This window comes from Mesoplodon densirostris, chromosome 11 (assembly GCF_025265405.1).
Source record: "Mesoplodon densirostris isolate mMesDen1 chromosome 11, mMesDen1 primary haplotype, whole genome shotgun sequence".
NCBI lineage: Eukaryota > Metazoa > Chordata > Mammalia > Artiodactyla > Ziphiidae > Mesoplodon > Mesoplodon densirostris.
This window is the reverse complement of record NC_082671.1, coordinates 82,547,460-82,573,169: the sequence shown is the minus strand read 5'-3', so window position 1 is coordinate 82,573,169 and position 25,710 is coordinate 82,547,460. Positions and strand designations below refer to the sequence as shown.

The 25,710-nt window shown below is 36.7% G+C and overlaps 1 protein-coding gene across 5 annotated transcripts in view; it reads right to left on the bottom strand.

The window, feature by feature from the left end:
- The window catches only part of ANKS1B (ankyrin repeat and sterile alpha motif domain containing 1B), a 1,156,804-nt gene that overhangs the window by 463,406 nt on the left and 667,688 nt on the right, over positions 1 to 25,710 (bottom strand). For 4 of the 5 annotated variants that reach the window (XM_060113525.1, XM_060113526.1, XM_060113527.1 and 1 more), the window contains exon 14: positions 25,305 to 25,377. In XM_060113525.1, coding sequence (XP_059969508.1) covers positions 25,305 to 25,377 — 73 coding nt within the window. The remainder of the gene's footprint in view (positions 1 to 25,304; positions 25,378 to 25,710) is intronic. The other variant, XM_060113529.1, reaches the window with a different exon arrangement.

Sequence of the window (25,710 nt, the reverse complement as noted above, 5' to 3'; positions counted from 1 at the left end):
CTTGACAGACATTTCCACTTAAGTCCTCTGAATTATGATGCAGTAAAATGACTTATTTTAATTGTCCTAGGTGTCTTTATTGAATTCTTTCACAGTGCTTTATGAGAAGTATCTGATTACTAATTCACAGAAGACTATTATGAGATTTTCTGCTAAGTGGCTGCCACAGTGGTAGTCAGGCCCAGGAGCCTCTGCAGTTGCTGGTTCTGACCCACTGCCTGCAGGTTCAGAAGTAAGGAGCCTAGTATTTTAACAAAGAAGTTAAGATCTTGGGGTCTGGAATCAGACTGGCTTTAAATCTCATTGCTTCTGTTTAAATGACTTTGGGCAAGTTACTTAATCTCTCTGTTCCTCTGTTTTGTAGTCTGTAAAGTGAAGGTAATAACCATCTCATAGAGTATTTGTGAGGATTTGTGACTTAATATAAGTAAGGTGCTTAGAACAGTGACTGGCTCATATTAAGTGCTTCCTAAAAAGTTAATTATTTCTCTTATAATTAAGAGTTAGTAAGAGTCCCGTGAAACCTGATGCAAAATACCATAGCATGTGAAAGGTCCGTGAGTACTTGCACCTCCTAGGCATTTTCTGGCCCATGTATGTAAACACATGTATGTAAACATGAAATCACATGAAACCATTGTACTTAGTAGTGTGATTCCTCTAACTCAACTTGACTGAAAAATATAGTAGATCATGTGGAAATGTCCCGAGTAATCAGATGACTCTCAAGGAAGAGAATCCCCATGAGAGATCTGGTAGTTACAGGCAGAATGAGTTACCGAATTAATTATAGAATGAGTTACCACTAAACAGTCACTGTGGGTTAATGTTCTGATCAGCTTGACTAAACTTTAGACATGTTTCTTCCTATAAGCTCCTGATCTCCCTTTTCTTGGAGCACATGCTTTAGAAAACTCAAAATTGTAAGTTCTTTCTCTGCCCCTTTGAGATGTAAATCTTCTCCCAGTCTCTTGCTGGTTTTACAACCCAGAAATGTCTCTCTCAAGGAGTTGCAAGCCGTCCCTTTGAAATGTAGACATCAAAAAAGATATTGCCCCTATCTCCCAGAGCCTATGGGAGGATAGGAGCCTTATAAAATAAGTATCAATTAGCAAACACAGATGGCCCAATTACATTGAACAACCTTCCCCTTAACTGTCCTTCAGTACTTTTCCACTAGCTCATCCTGCTCTGAAAAACTCTCCCACCTTTGTTTCAGGGGAGTTGAGTTCAATTTCTCTCCTCTATTCCAACAGTCTTGAATAAGGTTTCCTCCTGTTTAACTCCATCCAGTACAATTTTTCTTTGACAGGACAATCAGTAAGTAGAATCCAACTGTGAAACAAGTGTTTCTAATCATAAGCAATGGTGATGATATAAAAGTGTAAGTGAAAAACAAATGAAGATCCTTGTCCTCCCTCCCCCCACTTGCCAGCCAACAAACCAACAACAATATCTTGCCTTAGAGTAAGGGAGAGGAAAGAAGTGAATTGTAGGAAGTGATGAATGTGGCTCAGAGTCAAGGCAGAAGATCAATTCTAGTCATTACAGATAAGTTACAATATCTTAGGGGTTAGTTGGGCTTTGAGGAGACTTGACAAAGGCTCAAAGTTACAGACTTTTGTGAGAAAGTACACAAAAAGATTCTTCTCACCATGACAGTCAACTCAACTCTCCAGGTAGAGCTCCAGGTGAAGACCAGCCATCTGTCTCTAAAGGCCCTGGGAGTGTGCTGAGATCTTCCACCTACCTAGAAAGCCTGTCTTTAAGAAGTCAGTCTTTAAGCATAGCTGTAAGCTACAAAATTCTGGCTTATGTCTGAGTCTGCAGAACCAGGGTCATTCACATGCCCTCCAAGGATAAATCAGGCATCTCTAAGCCTTGAAGAATCAGAGTGGTGGTGGATGGTGTTCAAACATTTAAAATATATTGGAGTGCCAGCATGAATTTGCTGGGTGGAAAAACATGAACTCTGAAAAATGGATATTATGACACATTATAAATTGTAAATGAATAAACCAGTGTGGTGCTGACATGTGAACAGATGCAGACACATAAGGGGAACACAATAGAAAGTGAATAAAAAACAAAATATCACTGGCTATGAAGCATGTAATAAATGTGCTTCTCAGATCAGTGAGGACCACATGGACTATTAATTCATTGAATGATGTAGCAGGAGTAGTCATCAATTAAAATAAAGTTTGATCCATACCTCATTCCTTGTATAAGAGAAAATTACATACAGATCAAATACAGAAACACCAAAATGATAAAAATACTAGAAGAAACGACACAAAGATTCTTATACATTCTCATTGTGATAGAGGCTTTCCTAATAAAACACAAAACTTTGAAATCATTAATTTTTTAAAAGCTTGATTAAATCAATTACAAAATAATTTAAAATTTCCGTATGGCAAGTTAGGTCATAAGATAAATAAAAAACTGAGGAAAGGTAGTTGCAACTTTGTCAAATACACTGAGATGTATGCCTAATAATAAAAACTCCTTCAAATCAATAGAAATAGAGTAACAACACCCCCTAAAATGGGCAAAGGATATGAACAGATAGTTCAAAGAGAAAAGTAAATATAAATGAAACTGAAGCATATGAAAAGAAGCTCAACTTCACTCATAATACAAGAATTGGCACAGAGGTACTATTTTTCACCTGCCAAGTAGGTAAAAGTCCAGAAGTTTGATAACACTGTATATCGGTCAGGACACAAGAGACTTCCTTTTATTGCTGGTGTTGGGGTAAATCATTATAACCCCTAAGAAGGGCAATTTGGCAATACTTATCAAAAGTACAAATACACGTGCACCCTGAACCAGCAAATTAACTTTTAGGAATGTATCCATCAGATATATGTCTGCAAGTGTAAAGAAACAAGGCTAGTCACTGCAGCATTGTTTATAATAAAACATACTGTAAACAATCCCTATCAATAGGGGGACAGTTAAATAAATTGTGCTACATTCATACAACTGAGAAGCAGGAAGTATTCTATGTTCTGTTATGGAATAATCTCCATTAATTTAAATTAATGGTTTAAAAAGTAAGATGAAGAACAGTGTGTAGAATATGCCACTATTTGTAAAATAGCTTAAAATAGAGGGATAAAATGGGGGGAAGAATACATATATATTTCAAATTAAAATCTTTAGGAAGAAAATTTCTCAGCATTAAAAAAATAAGTAAAAAAAATAAGTAAAAATGATGAATTTAAAAAGTTTTCTTCAGTCTAAAATCTTAAAACTGAGAATACAGGTGATCAGTAAAGAAATTCAGGATGTAAAGATCATGCAGGTTTAAGAAAACCATGGTTAGCACGCCGGAATTTGAATAAGCCTGGCATATCCCCATGTCTTTGTATCACTGTACCAAAAAAGTACATAAAACCACATTTGACTCAGGAATACATGAGCAGATAAAATATATCTTAACTTAAATTTGTATGAGAGATACCAAACCTAAGCACACTGAAATTCTCTTACTTGACATCTCATAATTTGAAATGTTCCATTTAATCCTTTTCCAAATCTAGACTATGTCTGATGTTTATTTAAGATAGGAACTCATGCTCAGATATTCCCAAATGGAACAGAGTCTCTATATCTTTCTCTGAGAGACTTTGGTGATATTTTTAGCACTAATCATGCCTATGAAAACTTTCAACTCTGGAAATTCAAAGTCTGGAGTACTCTCAGACTTTGGAGTAATCTTTTAAAAAAAGATTTAAAAATCTTTTTTTAAACTGGTAATTTTTCATTAATGTTTACATTTCCTTTGCCTACCATATTTATTCTCCCTCAAGATGGATATGTGTCAGTACACATATATCTATACACGCATACATATACATATGGAAAAGATAGAAAAACAAACATTTTCTTTTAAAGTGTATTTGCAATTAGAACACTCCCTAACACCATACACAAAAAGAAACTCAAAATGGATTACAGACCTAAATATAAGGCCAGACACTATAAAACTCTTAGAGGAAAACATAGGCAGAACACTCCATGACATAAATCACAGCAAGATCCTTTTTGACCCACCTCCTAGAGAAATGGAAATAAAAACAAAAATAAACAAATGGGACTTAATGAAACTTAAAAGCTTTTGCACAGCAAAGGAAAACATAAACAAGATGAAAAGACAACCCTCAGAATGGGAGAAAATATTTGCAAATGAAGCAACTGACAAAGGATTAATCTCCAAAATTTACAAGCAGCTCATGCAGCTCAATATCAAAAAACAAACAACCCAATCCAAAAATGGGCAGAACATCTAAATAGATATTTCTCCGAAGAAGACATACAGATTGCCAACATGAAAGGATGCTCAACATCACTAATCATTAGAGAAATGCAAATCAAAACTACAATGAGGTATCACCCCACAGCAGTCAGAATGGCCATCATCAAAAAATCTACAAACAATAAATGCTGGAGAGGGTGTGGAGAAAGGGGAACCCTTTTGCACTGTTGGTGGGAATGGAAATTGATACAGCCACTATGGAGAACAGTATGGAGGTTCCTTAAAAAGCTAAAAACAGAACTACCATACGACCCAGCAATCCCACTACTGGGCATATACCCTGAGAAAACCATAATTCAAAAAGAGTCATGTAGCACACTGTTCATCACAGCACTATTTACAATAGCCAGGACATGGAAGCAACCTAAGTGACCATCGACAGATGAATGGATAAAGAAGATGTGGCACATGTGTAAAGTGGACTATTACTCAGCCATAAAAAGAAATGAAATTGAGTTATTTGTAGTGAGGTGGACGGACCTAGAGTGTCATACAGAGTGAAGTAAGTCAGAAAGAGAAAAACAATTACTGTATGTTAACACATATATATGGAATCTAAAAAAAAAAAAAAAAAAAAAAAAGTGGTTCTGACGAACCTAGGGGCAGGACAGGAATAAAGACGCAAACACAGAGAATGGACTTGAGGACACGGGGAGGGGGAAGGGTAAGCTGGGACGAAGTGAGAGAATGGTATGGACTTATATATACTACCCAATGTAAAACAGATAGCTAGTGGGAAGCAGCCACATAGCACAGGGAGATCAGCTTGGTGCTTTGTGACCACCTAGAGGGGTGGGATAGGGAGGGTGGTAGGGAGATATAAGAGGGAGGAGATATGGGGAGATATATATATATATGTATAGCTGATACACTTTGTTATAAAGCAGAAACTAACACACCATTGTAAAGCAATTATACTCCAATAAAGATGTTAAAAAAATAAAATAAAAATAAAGTGTATTTGCATTTTTCCTGCAAGAGGCCTCATTTTTTCCATCAGACTCTCAAAGCAATTGGTGACTCAAAAAGGGTTAAATATCAGTAAACAATGGACAGTCAAACAGACACTCCTTCCCATTTTCCTATAGCTAAAACCTGTGTCTAGACTGTCAGTTTCCCTTGGGTCTAGATGACTGGGACAGCAGCATATCTGTCCTGCCTGCCTTCAGGCTCTCTAAGCTCCATTTTATAACCAGTTGCCAGCATAGCCATTTAAAAAATAATTTACTGCCTACATTATCAAATATTTTGAGGAGAGTTTGACTGTAGGTCAAAAAACAATCAAACTGTCAATAACTATGCTGTAACCAGGCATATGCAAACATACTTGATCTTAGTTCATTGTCCTGGAATTTCTTCCTGTTCCTGTTTTTATTAGTGGGGGAAATGGCCTTATTTATTTTGCCCATAGAGTAAACAAATTTATCTTTAATATATAAAAATGAACTAGAAAGTCTATTTTACTGGTCACTTCAAGAAGAAAACCTCATTTATTTATTTTAAGAAAACTTCTAGAGGGGGAATGGTCTATGTGTGGATATAAAGCAACTATTTTATTGCGTGCTTATAAACTACACTCAATTGCCTGGAGAGAAGAATGAACGAACACAGTGACCTCTAATTTAAAAGCTGAAGAGCTTTCTAGAAAGGTAACATCATAATAACTAACAGACCTTTACAGTTTACAAGTACTTTCATATAAATTATCTCATTTAATTATAACAAGAAGTAAGAAATTTATTATTATTCTCATTTTAAAGAATAACATAACGAAGGCTCAGAATGATGAAGTAATTGTCCAAGGTCAAACAACCAGTAAGGGATGGAACTGGGACTCTTACATTTTCTGTTGCCATATTTCATACTCCTTCACATACGATGAGTAGCTCTCCAACCTCACTGTCACATAAAATTTTAGATAGTGCTTGTAATTTTATTACATACTCCTCAAATCCTGATACTCAAGTCATTAACACATAGAACAGGTTAAGCAAAGCGGGCATTTTTTGAAAGGGTAAGAAAAAACAACATTGATATTCTAGAACATGTGCTTGTTTATATCATGGAGAAAGCTAGAACTCCCCAGTAGAAAGGTCTGTACAGAGGTACTACCTTATCACTGTACACCTGGCTATGTATAAGTCATAGGTAGAATACTCCCCCTTTTTCCTGCATTCTAACGAAAGCATTGTTCCTAATCTAGTTGTATATCTTTTATAAAATGACACATGGGGGAAATTCCTTCTAGAGCTTCAAAGTAAGAAAGAGTTCTTTTCTCTACACGCCTTGAAAATATGCCTTATAATGACAGTTTTGTAGCCCACTTTTGTCTTGGTTGCCAAGAAACTCAGAGGCAAGTTGTATGCTTTGTCTCAATCATTTTCCTTCGTTTAGGTGTTTTGGAATATTTTCTCTCTCTTTTCTCCCTTAAGATTTTTTTTCTCTCTTTTAAACTATCTTTTGCTGTTGTTTTAATAGGGTTTTATTTTACTAAAATTATATATTTTATCATAAGTCTTCTCAAGTCTTTTTTGAAGATACCCAGTCTGTAAACATACAGAATCCTACTCTAAATAACACTAGGAAGACTACAAGCACTTATTCCACTGAAAAAAGAACAAGAGTACATACCAGGTACAAATGGTTTATTTAAATGCTTGAGAAGCTCACATAGAAGAAATTTTTGTTGTGAATGCACAGGGTAATAGAGTCCTGTTTTCTTTCCTTTATTTTTTGTTTTTGTCTTCTATTATGGTAAGAACATTTAACATGAAATCTACCCTCTCAACAAATTTTTAAGCACACAATACAATATTGTTAACTATAGGCACAATGTTGTAAAGCAGACCTCTACAATTTACACATCTTGGATAACTAACATTTTATACTCCTTGAACAGCACTGCCCATTTCCCCCTGCCCCCAGCTGGCAACCACCATTCTACCCTCTGTTTCTATGAGTTTGGCTATTTTAGATACCTCTTATGCTATAGATTGAAGGTTTGTGCCCTCGAGAATTCATATATTGAAATCTAATCCCAGTGTGATGGTATCTGGAGGTGGAGCCTTTAAGAAGTTATCAGGTCATGAGGGCAGAACCCCCATGAATGGGATTAGTGCCCTTGTAAAAGAGACTAGAGCTCCCTTGTCCCTTTCTGCCATGTGAAGGCACAGCAAAAAGACAGTTGCATGAACTGGGAAGCAGGCTTTCACCAGACATTCAATCTACCGGCACCATGACCTTGGACTTCCTGCCTCTAGAACTGTGAGAAATAAATTCCTGTTGTCTATAAGTCACCCAGTCTATAGTATTCTGTTAGAGCAGCCTGAATGGACTAAGACATTAAAAAATTGGAACCATGCAGTATTTGTCCTTCTGTGACTGGTTTATTTTACTCAGCATAACGCCCTCCAGGCCAATAGGTGCATGAAAAGATGCTCAATGTCACTTATCAGGGAAATGCAAATCAAGACTACAATGAGGTATCACCTTACATCCGTTAGGATGGCTATTATCAAAAAGAAGAAAGATAAGTGTTGGTGAGGATGTGAAGAAATTGGAACCCTTGTACAGTGTTGGTGGGAATGTAAAATGGTACAGCTGCTATGAAAAACATCATAGAAGTTCCTCAAAATATTAAAAGTATCAATAGAACTACCACATGATAACAGCAATCCCACTTCTGGGTATTTATCCAAAAGAAATGACATCAGAATCTCAGCAGGTATCTGCACTCTCATGTTCCTTGCAGCATTATTCACAATAGCCAAGATACAGAAACAAACTAAATGTCCATCAATGGGTCAATGGATAGAGAAAATGAGATAAGGAATTCTTCTTCTATTCTTATAATAAAGGCTCAGTGTCACTAGAACAAGCATTTCATATGTCAGCAACAGTAAGTGTTATGGTATTTGGTACTGTATATTAACACTTATGTTAAAAAATACACTTTAGTATTTCACTTATGTTTTATAATTATGCACATTTGGTGTGATATGAAGAGAAAATGGTGGAATTTTCTAAGGAAATTCTTGGTTGATACAGAATTGCATCAGACATGGATACAGAAATCAACCTGTATATATCTCACATATTCAATTCTGATTATTTTAGGAATACAATCCACATGTCACATACACATACAAACATACAAGTATACACACATTTTTCAAAACAATGGCTACACAGAGAAAATCTCTAAGCATATAGTCTGAGGAACAATACTGAGGAAACATCATTTATGGTCAAATTAACTATAAAAGAGGAAAAGGAAACTGGCTGAGAAGTTAAAAGGTGAAACGAGACAGGTCTAAGAAATTTTTAGTACTGTCAAATAAAAACAAATCCATACTTAGGCAAGGAGAGACTTAAAAAGACTTACAATAGGGAGAATGCTCCTCCCTTAGGGTTTTAGGCATCTCAAAGCCAAACAGAAAAAGGGCTTTGCTTTTATAGGGAGAGGTAAGCAGGACTAGCAGGAATGTTGAGGGGAAGTAGAGCAAGCTGGTGGGGCTGAGCAGACAGCATGAGCAGGGTGGTATAAGAGGAAAAGTTTCTGTGGTCAGCTGATTTGGAATCAACTATTAACGAAAAACGGTCAGCATTTTAGTGCCTGCTTAGATCTGGGGGCAAGCCAAAGTTCAGGAACCTGTGTGTGTGGGGGTGTTGCCTGACCAGTTGGCTCAAGCCAAGTGAGTGGGTAAGAAATGGGCAACGGTGAGAACTTGGTCCATACCTGCAACCTAATGAAAAGTATACACTATTGAAATACTAACTACTTTTTTGCCATAAAGATTCTTAGAAGAAGCTTAGTGGATTCAAGAAACAGGCAAAGTACAGTTATCAGATATTCTGCATTTATTCCCATTCACTTCACTAAAATGCACATGATTTCTGCTAGTCATTTAAGTTTCCTATAAATCAACATAAGGTTTTTATTTATTTTTTGTTTTGGAAAATGCATTTAATACTCACAAAAGATACGTTATTGATGTTAGTACCTAATCAGCTTATTATTATTATTTTAAATTAATAAACACATTTAAAATTTTTACTTTTAACTCAGTGTTTTACAATAAATATCCATAGATATGGCCCACATAAACAAAATCTTCTGAGGGTCCCAAATAGTTTTTAACACTATAAAGGGGTCCCAACACCAGAAAGTTCGAGAACTACTGCGCTAGGCCAGTGGAACCACACAGAGTATTCCAAACTGTCATGTTCTCTCTCTCCTTCAGGCTTCTTTTTTTTTTCTTTTTATTGGAGTATAATTGCTTTACAATGGTGTGTTAGTTTCTGCTTTATAACAAAGTGAATCAGCTATACATATACATACATCCCCATATCCCCTCCCTCTTGCGTCTCCCTCCCTCTCACCCTCCCTATCCCACCCCTCTAGGTGGTCACAAAGCACTGAGCTGATCTCCCTGTGCTATGTGGCTGCTTCCCACTAGGTATCCGTTTTACATTTGGTAGTGTATGTATGTCCATACCACTCTCTCACTTCGTCCCAGATCACCCTTCCCCCTCCCTGCATCCTCAAGTCCGTTATCTAGTAGGTCTGCATCTTTATTCCAGTCCTGCCCCTAGGTTCTTCATTACCAATTTTTTTTTTTTTTTAGATCCCATATATATGTGTTAACATACAGTAATTGTTTTTCTCTTTCTGGTTTACTTCACTCTGTATGACAGACTCTAGGTCCATCCACCTCAATATAAATAACTCAATTTTGTTTCTTTTTATGGCTAAGTAATATTCCACTTTACACGTGCCACATTATCTTTATCCATTCATCTGTTGATGCACACTTCGGTTGCGTCCATGTACTGGATATTGTAAATAGAGCTGCAATGAACAGTGTGCTATATGACACTTTTTGAATTATGGTTTGCTCAGGGTATATGCCCAGTATTGGGATTGCTGGGTCATATGGTAGTTCTATTTTTAGTTTCTTAAGGAACCTTCATACTGTTCTCCATAGTGGTTGTACCAATTCACTCCCACCAGCAGTGCAAGAGTGTTCCCTTTTCTCCACACCCTCTCCAGCATTTATTGTTTGTAGATTTTTTGATGATGGCCATTCTGACTGCTGTGGGGTGATACCTCATTGTAGTTTTGATTTGCATTTCTCTAATGATTAGTGATGTTGAGCATCCTTTCATGTGTTTGCTGGCAATCTGTGTATCTTCTTTGGAGAAATGTCTATTTAGTTTTTCTGCCCATTTTTGGATTGGGTTGGTTGTTTTTTTGATATTGAGCTGCATGTAAATTTTGGAGATTAATCCTTTGTCAGCTGCTTCGTTTGCAAATATTTTCTCCCATTCTGAGAGTTGTCTTTTGGTCTTGTTTATGGTTTCCTTTGCTGTGCAAAAGATTTTAAGTTTCATTAGGTCCCATTTGTTTATTTTTGTTTTTATTTCCATTTCTCTAGGAGGTGGGTCAAAAAGGATCTTTCTGTGATTTATGTCAAAGGGTGTTCTGCCTATGTTTTCCTCTAAGAGTTTTATAGTGTCTGGCTTTACATTTAGGTCTGTAATCCATTTTAAGTTTATTTTTGTGTATGGTGTTATGGAGTGTTCTAATTTCATTTTTTACATGTAGCTGTCCTATTTTCCCAGCACCACTTATTGAAAAGGCTGTCTTTTCTCCACTGTATATTCTTGCCTCCTTTATCAAAAAAAAGGTGACCATAAGTTTGTGGGTTTATCTCTGGGCTTTCTATCCTGTTCCATTGATATATATTACTGTTTTTGTGCCAGTACCATACTGTCTTGATTACTGTAGCTTTGTAGTATAGTCTGAAGTCAGGGAGCCTGATTCCTCCAGCTCCGTTTTTCTTTCTCAAGATTGCTTTGGCTATTTGGGGTCTTCTGTGTTTCCATACAAATTGTGAACTTTTGTGTTCTAGTTTGTGAACAATGCCAGTGGTAGTTTGATAGGGATTGCATTGAATCTGTATATTGCTTTGGGTAGTAGAGTCATTTTCACAATGTTGAATCTTCAAATCCAAGAACATGGTATATGTCTTTCCATCTATTTGTATCATCTTTAATTTCTTTCATCAGTGTCTTATAGTTTTCTGCATACAGGTGTTTTGTCTCCTTAAGTAGGTTTATTCCTAGGTATTTTATTCTTTTTGTTGCAATGCTAAATGGGAGTGTTTCCTTAATTTCACACTTTCAGATTTTTCATCACTAGTATATAGGAATGCAAGAGATTTCTGTGTATTAATTTTGTATCCTGCTACTTTACTAAATTCGTTGATTAGATCTAGTAGTTTTCTGGTATCATCTTTAGGATTCTCTATGTAGAGTATCATGTCATCTGCAAAGAGTGACAGCTTTACTACTTCTTTTCTGATTTGGATTCCTTTTATTTCTTTACTTCTCTGACTGCTGTGGCTGAAACTTCCAAAACTCTGTAGAATAATAGTGGTGAGAACAGGCAATATTGTCTTGTTCCTGATCTTAGTGGAAATGGTTTCAGTTTTTCAACATTGAGAACGATGTTGGCTGTGGGTTTGTCATATATGGCCTTTATTATGTTGAGGAGAGTTCCGTCTATACCTACTTTCTGGAGGGTTTTTATCATAAGTGGGTATTGAATTTTGTCAAAAGCTTTTTCTGCATTTATTGAGATGATCATATGGTTTTTATCCTTCAGTTTCTTAAAATGGTGTATCACATTGATTGATTTCCATATATTGAAGAATCCTTGCATTCCTGGGATAAACCCACTTGATTATGGTGTATGATCCTTTCAATGTGCTGTTGGATTCTGTTTGCTAGTATTTTGTTGAGGATTTTTGCATCTATGTTCATCAGTGATATTGGCTTGTAGTTTTGTTTCTTTGTGACATCCCTCTCTGATTTTACTATCAGGGTGATGGTGGCCTCATAGAATGAGTTTGGGAGTGTTCCTCTCTCTGCTATTATTAGGAAGAGTTTGAGACGGATAGGTGTTAGCTCTTTTCTAAATGTTTGACAGAATTTGCCTGTGAAGCCATCTGGTCTTGGGCTTTTGTTTTTTGGAAGATTTTTAATCAGGTTCAATTTCAGTTCTTGTGATGGGTCTGTTTATATTTTCTATTTCTTCCTGGTTCAGTCTCGGAAGGTTGTGCATTTCTAAGAATTTGTCCATTTCTTCCAGGTTGTCCATTTTATTGGCATAGAGTTGCTTGTAGTAATCTCTCATGATCGTTTGTATTTCTGCAGTGTCAGTTGTTACTTCTCCTTTTTCATTTCTAATTCTATTGATTTGAGTCTTCTCCCTTTTTTTCTTGATGAGTCTGGCTAATGTTTTATCAATTTTGTTTATCTTCTCAAAGAACCAGCTTTTAGTTTTATTGATCTTTGCTACTGTTTCCTTCATTTCTTTTTCATTTATTTCTGATCTGATCTTTATGATTTCTTTCCTTCTGCTAACCTTGGGTTTTTCTTGTCCTTTCATTAATTGCTTTAGGTGTAAGGTTAGGTTGTTTATTTGAGATGTTTCTTGTTTCTTAAGGTAGGATTGTATTGCTATAAACTTCCGTGTTAGAACTGCTTTTGCTGAATCCCATAGCTTTTGGGTCATAGTGTTTTCACTGTCATTTGTTTCTAGGTATTTTTTGATTTCCTCTTTGATTTCTTCAGTGATCTCTTGGTTATTACGTAGTGTATTGTTTAGCCTCCATGTGTTTGTATTTTTTCACAGATTTCATCCTGTAATTGATATCTAGTCTCATAGCGTTGTGGTCGGAAAAGATACTTGATATGATTTCAATTTTCTTAAATTTACCAAGGCTTGATTTGTGACCCAAGATATGATCTATCCTGGAGAATGTTCCATGAGCACTTGAAAACAAAGTGTATTCTGTTGTTTTTGGATGGAATGTCCTATAAATATCAATGAAGTCCATCTTGTTCAATGTATCATTTAAAGCTTGTGTTTCCATATTTATTTTCATTTTGGATGATCTGTCCATTGGTGAAAGTGGGGTGTTACAGTCCCCTACTATGATTGTGCTACCATCAATTTCCCCTTTTATGGTTGTTAGTAGTTGCCTTATGTATTGAGGTGCTGCTATGTTGGGTTCATAGATATTTAAAATTGTTATATCTTCTTCTTGGATTGGTCCCTTGATCATTACGTAGTGTCCTTCTTTGTATCTTGTAATAGTCTTTATTTTAAAATTATGTTGTCTGATATGAGAATTGCTACTCCAGCTTTCTTTTGACTTCCATTTGCATGGAATATCTTTTTCCATCTCCTCACTTTCAGTCTGTATGTGTCCCTAGGTCTGAAGTTGGTCTCTTGTAGACAGCATATATACGGGTTTTGTTTTTGTATTCATTCAGCTAGTCTACGTCTTTTGGTTGGAGCATTTAATCCATTTAGATTTAAGGTAATTATTGATATGTATCTTCCTATTACCATTGTCTTAATTGTTTTGGGTTTGTTATTGTAGCTCTTTTCCTTTTCTTGTGTTTCCTGTGTAGAGAAGTTCTTTTAGCATTTGTTGTAAAGCTGGTTTGGTGGTGCTGAATTCTCTTAGCTTTTGCTTGTCTGTAAAGGTTTTAATTTCTCCATCAAATGTGAAAGAGATCCTTGCTGGGTAGAATAATCTTGGTTGTAGGTTTTTCTCCTTCATCACTTTAAATATGTCCTGCCATTCCCTTCTGGCTTGCAGAGTTTCTGATGAAAGATCAGCTGTTAACCTTATGGGGATTCCCTTGTGTGTTATTTGTTGTTTTTGCCTTGCTGCTTTTAATATTTTTTCTTTGTATTTAATTTTTGATAGTTTGATTAATATGTGTCTTGGCATGCTTCTCCTTGGATTTATCTTGTATGGGACTCTCTGTGCTTCCTGAACTTGATTAACTATTTCCTTTCCCATATTAGGGAAGTTTTCAACTATAATTTCTGCAAATATTTTCTCAGTCCCTTTCTTTTTCTCTTTTTCTTCTGGGACCCCTATAATTCCAATGTTGGTGCGTTTAATGTTGTCCCAGAAGTCCCTGAGACTGTCCTCAATTCTTTTCATTCTTTTTTCTTTATTCTGCTCTGTGGTAGTTATTTCCACTATTTTATCTTCCAGGTCACTTATTCGTCTTGTGCCTCAGTTATTCTGCTATTGATTCCTTCTAGAAAATTTACAATTTCATGTTATTGTTGTTCTTCATTGTTTCTCTGCTCTTTAGTTCTTCTAGATCCTTGTTAAACGTTTCTTGTATTTTCTCCATTCTATATCCAAGATTTTGGATCATCTTTACTATCATTATTCTGAATTCTTTTTCAGGTAGACTGCCTATTTCCTCTTCATTTGTGTGGTCTGGTGGGTTTTTACCTTGCTCCTTCATCTGCTGTGTGTTTCTCTGTCTTCTCATTTTGCTTCACTTACTGTGTTTGGGGTCTCCGTTTCGCAGGCTGCAGGTTCGTAGTTCCCATTGTTTTTGGTGTCTGCCCCTTAGTGGCTAAGGTTGGTTCAGTGGGTTGTATAGGCTTCCTCATGGAGGTAACTAGTGCCTGTGTTCTGGTGGATGAGGCTGGATCTTGCCTTCCTGTTGGGCAGGTCCATGTCTGGTGTTGTGTTTTGGGGTGTCTGTGACCTTATTATGTTTTTAGGCAGCCTCTCTGCTAATGGGTGGGGCTGTGTTCCTGTCTTGCTAGTTGTGTGGCATAGGGTGTCCAGCACTGTAGCTTGCTGCTCCTTGAGTGGAGCTGGGTCTTAGCATTGAGATGGAGATCTCTAGGAGATTTTCACCATTTGATATTACGTGGAGCTGGGAAGTCTCTGGTGGACCAATGTCCTGAAATTGGCTCTCCCACCTCAGACACACAGGCCTGATGCCCAGCCGGAGCACCAAGAGCCTGTCATCCACACGTCTCAGAATAAAAGGGAGAAAGAAAGAAAAAAGAAAGAAAGAAGAATATAAAATAAAATAAAGTTATTAAAAATAATTAAAAATTTAAAAAGTAATTTAAAAAAAGAAAGAAAGCAACCAAACCAAAAAACAAATCTACCAATGATAATAAGCGCTAAAAACTATACTAAAAAAAAAAAAAAAAAAGGACAGACAGAACCCTAGGACAAATGAAATTGTAAAAGCAAAGCTATACAGACAAAATCACACACAGAAGTATACACATACACACTCACAAAAATAGAAGGAGGAAAAAAATATATATATTGTTGCTCCCAAAGTCCAGTGCCTCAATTTGAGATGATTCATTTTCTATTCAGGTATTCCACAGATACAGGGTATATCAAGTTGATTGTGGAGATTTAATCGCCTGCTCCTGAGGCTGCTGGGAGAGATTTCCCTTTCTCTTCTTTTTTGGCATAGCTTCTGGGGTTCAGCTTTGGATTTGGCCCCACCTCTGCATGTAGGTCACATGAGGGTGTCTGTTCCCCGCCAATACAGGATGGGGTTAAAGTAGCAGGTGATTCAGGGGCTCTGGGGGAGGGAAGGGTACGGAATGCATGGCGAGCCTGCGGTGGCCAAGGCCGGCATGACCTTGCACCAGCCTGAGGCACGCTGTGCGGTCTCCCAGGATCACGGGAACCTGGCAGTGGCGGGCTGCACAGGTTCGCAGGAGGGAAGGTGTGGACAGTGACCTGTGCCTGCACACAGGCTTCTTCGTATATGCAGTAGCAGCATAAGTGTCCCATGCCCGTCTCTGGGGTCCGTACTGATAGCTGCGGCTCGCGTCCGTCTCTGGAGTTCCTTTAAGCGGCACTGTTAATCCCTACTCCTCACACACCAGGAAACAAAGAGGCAAGAAAACGTCTCCTGCCTCTTCGGCAGCTCCAGACTTTTTCCCCAACTCCCTCTGGACTAGCAGTGGCGCACTAACCCCCTTCAGGCTGTGTTCACGCCGCCGACCCCAGTTCTCTCCCTGGGGTCTGACCTCCGAAGCCCAAGCCTCAGCTCCCAGCCCTCACCCGTCTCCGCGGATGAGCAAACAAGCCTCTCAGGCTGGTGAGTGCTGTTCGGCACCGATCCTCTGTGCGGGAATCTCTCCGCTTTGCCCTCCGCACCCCTGTGGCTGCGCTCTCCTCCATGGCTCCGAAGCTTCCCCCCTCCGCCACCCACAGTCTCCGCCTGCGAAGGGGCTTCCTAGTGTGTGGAAACCTTTCCTCCTTAACAGCTCCCTCCCACTGGTGCAGGTCCATCCTTATTCTTTTGTCTCTGTTTTTTCTTTTTTCTTTTGCCCTACCCAGGTACGTGGGGGCGTTTTTTGCCTTTTGGGAGGTGTGAGGTCTTCTGCCAGCATTCAGTAGGTGTTCTGTAGGGGTTGTTCCACAAGTAGATGTATTTCTGATGTATTTGTGGGGAGGAAGGTGATCTCCATGTCTTACTCTTCTGCCATCTTGAAGCTCCTCGATAAGGTTTATTAAAAGAGCTGAGATGCTTCAGAGACAGTCACTTTTGCATATAAAAACAAAGAACTTAAATATCTTACACACCTCTATCAATTAAAATATGCATTTATTACATTAATATATTTTAAAAGCAATGTAAAATGAGGATCTGGCAATATTCCTAGAAGAATCTAGTTGAAATACACATAGTTGAGATTTATTGATCATTTGTCCTTAAGAAATTAAGTGGAAAGCTTTAAAGAAGGACACTCTTGCCAAAGAATAACCCATAAAACAAAAGATAAAAGTATGAGTCATAGAATTATGGAGTTAGAAAATATATAGTCCTACCATTTATTTTCAAATTAAGAAACTTAGGTCCATTGTGAGGTGTTATTTTCCAAGTCACACAGCAAGTTAGTTCAGTGGTGGGAGTAGTAATCAGATCAGAGCTCTCTTCCTCACTGAGGGTGAACTTCACCAATACAATTTTGTTTCACAGATTATTTACTGATTATAAAAATAAGGTAAAGCCATGATTATTGTTAAATGAGAAGAAGCTGCAGAGAAATGTATATAGCATGGTTTCATATTTTTAAAACATAAGCAACATCTACCTGTCTATTATCTATCTATCTATCTTTCTATCTTTCTATCTATCTATCTATCATCTATCATCTTTCTCTTTGTTGCATGAAAGAAACTGAAGAAAAGTGCAAGTATATACTCCATGTTAACACTGGATATTCATAGGAGTGATAAAGCAAGTGGGTAAGAAAAAAAAGTAAGAAAACAGAGTTTTGTGAAATGGTAACATGAAAATGAAGATTGCAAAATTCTATCTATAAAATTATTAATACATAAAAATTGACTGTGCACATAGACAGAGGCTAGAAAGTCACTAGAATATGTACACAGACCAGGACATGGACAAAAGAAAAAAAATCATTTGATTGGGGTTGGGTTATGGATATATTAAAAATTTGTGTAGTTATTTAAAAATAGTTTTTGCAGTAACAAAAACTAAAAATAAATCAAATGAATCCCCTTTCTGCAACCACGGAAACACACCTATTTTAACTTAGAACTAATAAAAAGACTTAATCACGTATTCAATAAGGTGTTCACCCGGCAAAATTCAATCACCACTGATGGCTATCACATTTATATGTTTCACATATAAGTGTTTATGTATATGTGTTTGCATATTTGTGACTCTGCATAAATTGCAATTTGTTTACCATTTTATTTATTTACTAAATTGGCATATACTTTCTTCTAGTGAATGATATAGACAATGAAAATAAAAGCAATGTACACTCACTCTAAAAATTTCGGAAAATTTAGGAGAGCAGAAAATAAAAATCACTGATAATCTCACCCAGTGATATTCACAGTTAATTTTTTTGCATATGTCCTTCCAGATGTTCTTCATGCATGTGTATTAAAAAATGGGATACAATTTACTTGGTTATCTACTTTTTTCACTTAGTAGTATATTATGGCTATATTTCCATGGTAGTAAATATAGATACAATGACATTTTTAATTAGCTATTTAACATTTCATCATAAGGAATTACAGTAACTCATTTTACAAGTTTTCTATTAATGGTGATTTGGTTTGATTCTATTTCTTAAATGATCATAAACAATGCTGATATGAACACCTTTATATACACATACTTTGCTCTTGTCCTGTTGTTTCCTTAGGATACATTCGTAAAAGTAATATTGCTGGGTACCACTGTTCTTAAATTTATATAAGTCTCTAGAAGTTTATACTTAAGTATCAAAAATACTAGTAGATGAGAAGCCCTTTGTTACCAGAATAGTGTATCATAGAAACAACCAGTATAAGCTATCAAGTTTTTCTCATGGGTAAGTGACCCATGTTTATCACTTCATTTTTCATTTGTTTTGGGAAAACAAATTTGTATCTAAAAGTAATCATTATGATGATCCATAACTTATGAAGGCCTGTTGTCTATATTTCAAATTACTCCCAATTATTTTTACTTCCGACTCTGTTACAAGTATGAGGTTGTTAATGGTGGACTTTGTAAAATGCACTGACATTTATATAGAAGTCATGCAACTAGTATTTTTAAAGTGTCTATAAAGGAGACTCTTTGCATTGTTTTTCAGCTTAATGGTGAATGGGCAAGGGGGTATGGTCTATCAAAAATATCAGCCATATCCTGAAGATACTCATAATATATGAGAAATAATGGGCCGTTATCCATCCTTTGTTTCACTGGAAATTTAAGAGAAAAATGGATAGAAGGGACTTGAAAAAATGAGTTTTTAACAATTTGAGCTTCCCAGTGATAGAATATATTGTCTCTGGAAGTAGTGAGCAGATGTTGATTGATCATATATGAAAGATGTTATGGAAAGTATTTCGGTATAACTACAGTAGAAGATGGCACTTGCTCATCTCTCTAGGCCTCTTCTAGAAGGTTAAATATTTTGTTGAATTGAAAACAGTGTACCAGTTCTAACTATTGATACATCATAGGCAAATATTAGGCCACAGAATAACACTCAACTATTTCATACTTAATAGAAAACAAATTTCACATATGAATATTACTTGTAATTTCAAAACCAGAGAATCTCAGCCATATTTTAGTGATCAAAATCTTTATTATGTAGGTTATTTTAGTTTTTAATGACTATTTGGAATAGTCATTAAAAGATGTTAAGTTTTAGTGTCTATTGTGCTAAGGACACAACTGTTTGGTTGATTAAACACTATCTCTTGATAGATTAGTTAACTCAGGCTAGCCTAGTGATTACTGTACCTCACACTGTTACATGGTTATTCTATTATTAAGGAGTTTCTTAGATTTAATCTATCTGAAAAAATAACTAAGTTACTCAGTGAAGTGTTACATAAAATAATAATAAAAATTAATCCTCTCTTGATTTAGACAAAATAGTGTGCCTGTATGCTAACGTATGCCACTACCCACCTTCCCCAGTTGGTTCTATTAAAAATAGTGCTGTAAAAAGAAATAAAAATAAAAAATAAGTTATGCCTGTTGCAAAGCATTTCACAGAGAGGCTTTTATGTGCCATCTAACAGTTCACGGAAAAAATATTACTGGAGGCAAGGAAAATTCTTCCTCTGAAAATAAGTGAAACCCAAGTCATTATTAGCATATACGTTCACTTTTGGGAGGTAGGAGATATTCAGGTTTGTGATTCATTTAAATATATGACCATGTGGCCTGTGCTTTGGGAGGGCTTTGGGGTTTAAGCTAAATTCTTCCATACCAATAGTTAGGCTTTGCTAAGGGAAAGTGGTTGGTTTTACATGTAAATACCTCAGTTGGCTCCCCATAGTGCATATGCTTATGAATTGAACTAAAGAGAAAGAAGCAAAGGGCTGGCTTCTGTTGTTCTTTATAGTAACATATTTTATTGAAAGGAGTATGAACTTCTGGAAGAAACAAACCTAGGTTTGAAGCAGTTGACTTTGACAAGTTACCCTTTCTTAGCCTTTCTTCATCTGTAAAATGGGTATAATAATACCTCACCGAGTTATTTGGAGAACTGAATGCTCACAGGAGTAAACTGTGCAGCATCTGGCACACAGTAAGAATGGAATACAATTCAGCTTCTTTCCTCTTTGTCATTTCTGTAATAGGGCAACTCTAGGAAATTGTAAATACATTTTTTTAGAAAGTGTTCTCCTAGAGTTTGAGGAACGATATTCCCATGAGCAACCTTAGCAGGAGGACAGCTATCAGCTGCATTGATGGCAAAGAACCTCCGGATGCAGATCTAAACTATGTGAGTAAATATCAAGGGCCTGGAAGCAACCAAAACATCAGGGAGGAGCAGCTTCTGGGGCTGTGGAGATGTCTGCCATAGCCACTTAGAAATAGACTCTCTTTGGGGAAAGGGTCATGTGAGCTCTCTCTGTTCCTGTAGACCAGGGAGAAGGTGGAGCTTAGCTCAGGAGGAGAGAACACTTACTCTGCCTTAGTGAGTCCCTAAATTCCTAGAAACTCTCCATGGAAGGTCTTTATGGCTATAAGGAACCCTGCACTGTAACCTGGCCCTCAGACTCTTGGAGGAAGAGAAGCAAAAGCTTAGAAAGGAGGGCTGTGGATTATTGTTAACTGCTGCTTTCAGAGCTATGTATTCTCTAGCAAATAACTTAAGAGTTGCTTTATCTATCCAATATAGACAGTGTATTCTATGGTAAAATCCTTTACAAATCATTTATAATTAAAATTTAGATGAAATTCATACATTGGCAAAAGTAGATTTTTAAAAGATAAGACTCTAGAATATTTCTCTTTGAATACAATTCAACCTTAAGTATAAGGACAAAAATCCCAGCCTCAAAAAATACCTTTTAACTAAATACTAGTTTTTATATTCAGGTACCTGAGATGAATCTAATATAGTCCATATACCTAAAGTCCTTGTAGCAGGAGATGAGTGAGGCCAGTTTAGAAATAGGAGGGTGTTTATAAGATTATCAACCACCCCTGGACTGTAAAGTCTGGGCACTTGGTTACTTTGCATATTTGCTGTTGTGTAACAACAAGCAGATCCTGTGGAGCCAATTATTGCCTCCACTTTACTTAAGTGATCCTCAATCTCATCAAGAAGATCATCAGCTTGATTCTTGGAAAGTGTGACAATATGAAGTAGTTCCAATGAATATGGTAAATTTCCTAACATGAAAGTACTTCCTTGTGATACAAAGACAATGGTTAAGAAATAAAACTTTAAGCAAGACTCCACATGAAAAAAACTTAGAATATGAATAGTTATATCTTAACTACAGTTTTTACTGATCAAAAAGAAAGATTTCCCAAGTATCTTCCTGTGTGGTGTACACTCTAATTAGAAAGGTAAGTCATGCATACCTGGATAAGAAGGTAAGAGAATTTATATTTATTGATCACCTGCTATGTTTTAGGCTACAGTAGTACAATTGTATAATTTAACCTTGCAGGAGTCTTATGAGGTGGTTGTTAAAACTCTGAATTTATAGGGGAAGAAACTGAGATCAAAGAGGTCACAAAGCCACTGAGATGCAACATTGGGATCTGAAGCCAAATCTATCTAACCTTAAAATCTGTTCTCTGAAAAAATCCTATACATGGCTGTACACGATGACATGGAATGTATTATCATATCACATATACAGCATCACCAAAGAGCAGGATGTCCTACATAATATGAGGTATTGATATAACTGAATCCTACTGCCAATGCCAATTTGTTGGGCATTTAAGTCTGATTTCAAGTGGGAAACCAGACGTTATGTTTGTGAAAAACATCCATTAATATTAGTCTGAGTGAGAACCTAAGGGACTGGCCTAAAATAAATTCAGTAAATGTTATTTACTTTTATTTCTATCTTAGTCCTGGAGAGTTGGGGCTGCCAGATAAGCTTCAAACTACTGTATAATTGCTGAGGAAATTTTTTAAAAGAGAGAAAAATGATTTCTATGGGTGAAACTAGTTATATGATTCATAGAGACTGCTCAAACTTTGAGCTGGTTCATATTTTTAGGAATGAAGATGGAAGAGTTAAAACTCCCTTCCTGGTCCAATAAATATTTTGTTTACAAAAATACCTGAAATTGCAAATGCAAGAGGGGCGGGAAGAGGGCAAACAAAAACAATGAAACATAAGGGGCAAGAGCACGGAAAATTTAATGCTGATCCTTGATCCATCATGTATCTCCACTGCTTATGATTTTAGTCTCCCAATCACCTTCTGAGGTTTTTAGCAACAAACATCATAAATGCTCATAAAACTATGCATCTGTGATGAAGCCAGTCGTAGTGCTTGGCTCAGTGGCCTTCCAAAACAAAATTCTAGATGCCGACAACACAATACTAGGTAAAGTACCATTGCCTCTTGTTCACTCTAAATTTACTTCCCATTGATTTTATTGCACGTCTCTTCCTCATTGTCAAGCAAAAAAAGAATACTCAGATTTCATAAAAATAATTTAGAACATTTAAATCAATACATTCTAAAGGGACTTCCTTGGTGGCACAGTGGTTAAGAAGCCACTTGCCAATGCAGGGTACATGGGTTTGATCCCTGGTCCGAGAAGATCCCACATGCCGCAGAGCAACTAAGCCTGTGCGCCACAACTCCTGAGCCTGTGCTCTAGAGTCTGTGAGCCATAACTACTGAGCCCACGTGCCACAATTACTGAAGCCCACGCGCCTAGAGCCTGTGCTCCACAAGAGAAGCCACCGCAGTGAGAAGCCCGCGCACCGCAAAAGAGTAGCTCCTGCTCGCCGCAACTAGAGAAAGCCAGTGCACAGCAACGAAGACCCAATGCAGCCAAAACAAACAAACAAACAAACATCTAGATTATTCTCTTCTCCTTGCCGGGGTAGCCTGGAGTTTTATGCTCTCTTTTAGTAATTACTCTTCTCTGGTACCATCTGACTGTCGGGCTTGTTATGATCTGCACTCTAACTGACACACCACAATTCCAGGGAATACAGCAAATTTAACATGAAGGCTGTGAGACTAGCTGACATTGTAAAGTTCTTAAAAGAAGGGCTGATGTGTGTTTACCTTGATATGCCCACACTGTCTAAAACAGCATCTCCCTCATGATAGTGCAAGGAAAAGCTAAAATTTAATACATGTCTACATGTATCAGACTCTTCTTATATGCCATTGTATATGTCTCTACAACGATCCTACATTACTATCTCCATTTTTGTTGATGGGGAAACTGAGTGAGTTGCTGAAGATCAAGCAGCTAGTAAATAGCAGGACTGATATTTGAATTCACTTCTGTCTGACTTTTTATTCTACCATGTGATTTCCTGGCCACACTCAGTACCCAATACATTATTTGTGGAATGTCATCTTCATGGGGTTGTCTATCACTTCTCTAGTTCTGTCTAGTCTCGAGAGGGAAAAGCCTGCACCACTAAAGCTGTAATTCACAAATGGCCTAATGGCCAGTTGGAATGCCACATGTTATGGTCAATCACTTAGTGCATAACTAGTGTGCAATTAAGAAGTGAAAATTAAGGCGCATACAGAACCAGTCTTTGTTAATAGTAATGATGCTTTGGGGACTGAGTCTTCATTTTCATTATCACTGTAGAAAAATAGTAAATAAAGGCAGTGGGTAGGATGGTGATCCGAGAGGTGAAACGAGGGTAATTTAAGGGAAAATAATCTGTGGATTTATTTATTATTAAAATGCCCTTCAAAGGCAATTTTGCCTGAGTGGCAATTTTAACATTTGTACTTATTTTCATTATAATAAAGTTTATGACATTTTCACAATTCTATGGTACTATCTGAAGAATTTTACATTAGAATGTTCAATGTCACCTAAGTCTTCCAACAGAGAAGCATTAAATCTCTGCTTGAATATTCTCAGTAACAGGGAACTTACTATGATAAGAAGATACATTCTTACCTTCACTTCAGTCAAAAATCTGCATTCCTACAGCTTTCTTGAAATTATTCTGTAAGCGTTATCTGAAACAGCTATATGGCAACATACATTCTTAGCCTAGTTCTCTGGATATTGGAAAAGTCCTCAATGTTTATCAGCATTTCTGTGTGAGAGAGCTAGCTACACATGCCATCAAGCTTGTGTCACTAAACAAATGCACACAATTTTGGTACTTTTTTCATAATTTTTCAGTTTTTAAAATCTAAAACAAACGTGTTTTAGAAAAAAAAACTGTCTAGTCTTTTAAGAAATTATCACTTAATTAACATGGAGCCCAGCCATATTAGAACAATTTAAGTTCATACTTGTCCCAGCATAGGAGCAAGGAGTGAGGTGCTCCTGCAAGGGTATCATTTAGACCTGAATATTCCCTTCACTGACTGCAACCCCAGATTTCAAGGTCATTTCTTGTCTACCCAGGCCCAGTGCACCAGAAGAGAGCGCTTCTCCAACTTTCCTGTGCTTAACAGTCACTTAGAGTGCTGTTTAAAAGACTCTGGTGACTATCAAAGGGCCACAAGGACTGTAACTGTTTACCCTATGATATATTTAGGCTTCTCTCCTGCACACCTTAATCTTATCATATCTACAGAAACATCAACTATCACTACTAACTTAAAGTTTTAAATGACCTTCCACTCTTGAGCTTTAATTATAGGGAAGAAAACAATACTTTGTAAGGGTGATTGCAGAACCGACTATTTGTGAGACACTCTGCTAGGTATTCTGGATACAAGAAGATCAATAACACATAGTTCTTGCCATACTGGAGCTTACAATTTAGGAGAAGTTGTTAATCACTTTGGCCAGGATGAATGGGACGTTTCACGGAATGAGAAATAGTAGTGTGGTGTTACCATGTTCTAGAACACTTTTAATTGCTTCATACTTAGCTCTACATAAAGTTGGAACTTCATTAATGTTAACTGGCATAGTAAAATAACACATGGGGAAAAATCTCTCTATTTGCTAAATCAGTATAATTGATGTTGTTTAGAGGTTATAGTTGTTTGATATGAATGGAAAAAAATAATTTGTAGCTACTATTGTTATGGTAAAACATGAAATTATCTATAGACTCCTATCATTTTATAGCTAGTTCTTGAGCACATTTATTCCTTACAACATAGAGGAGAGGTTTCCTTACTTGTGTTCTCACCATTAATTTCTTGAAGTTCACTGTTAATTCCAACATCTATGGAACTCATTATTTTGTCAATCTGTGAGAAACAAAAACCATATAAAGGAATTATTACATTCACTTTTAGTGTTACACTTTTATTTATTTTTTATTTAAAATTTTTAAATTTATTTTTATTTTTTATACAAATTTTAAAGGTTAGCTTCCATTTACAGTGATTACAAAATATTGGCTATATTCCCTGTGTTGTACAATACATCCTTGAGCCTATCTTACAGCCAATAGTTTGTACCTCTTAATCCTCCACCCTATATTGCCCTCCTCCCCTGCCATTGGTAACCACTAGTTTGATTTCTATATCTGTGAGTCTGCTTCTTTTTTGTTATAGTCACTAGTTTGTTATATTTTTTAA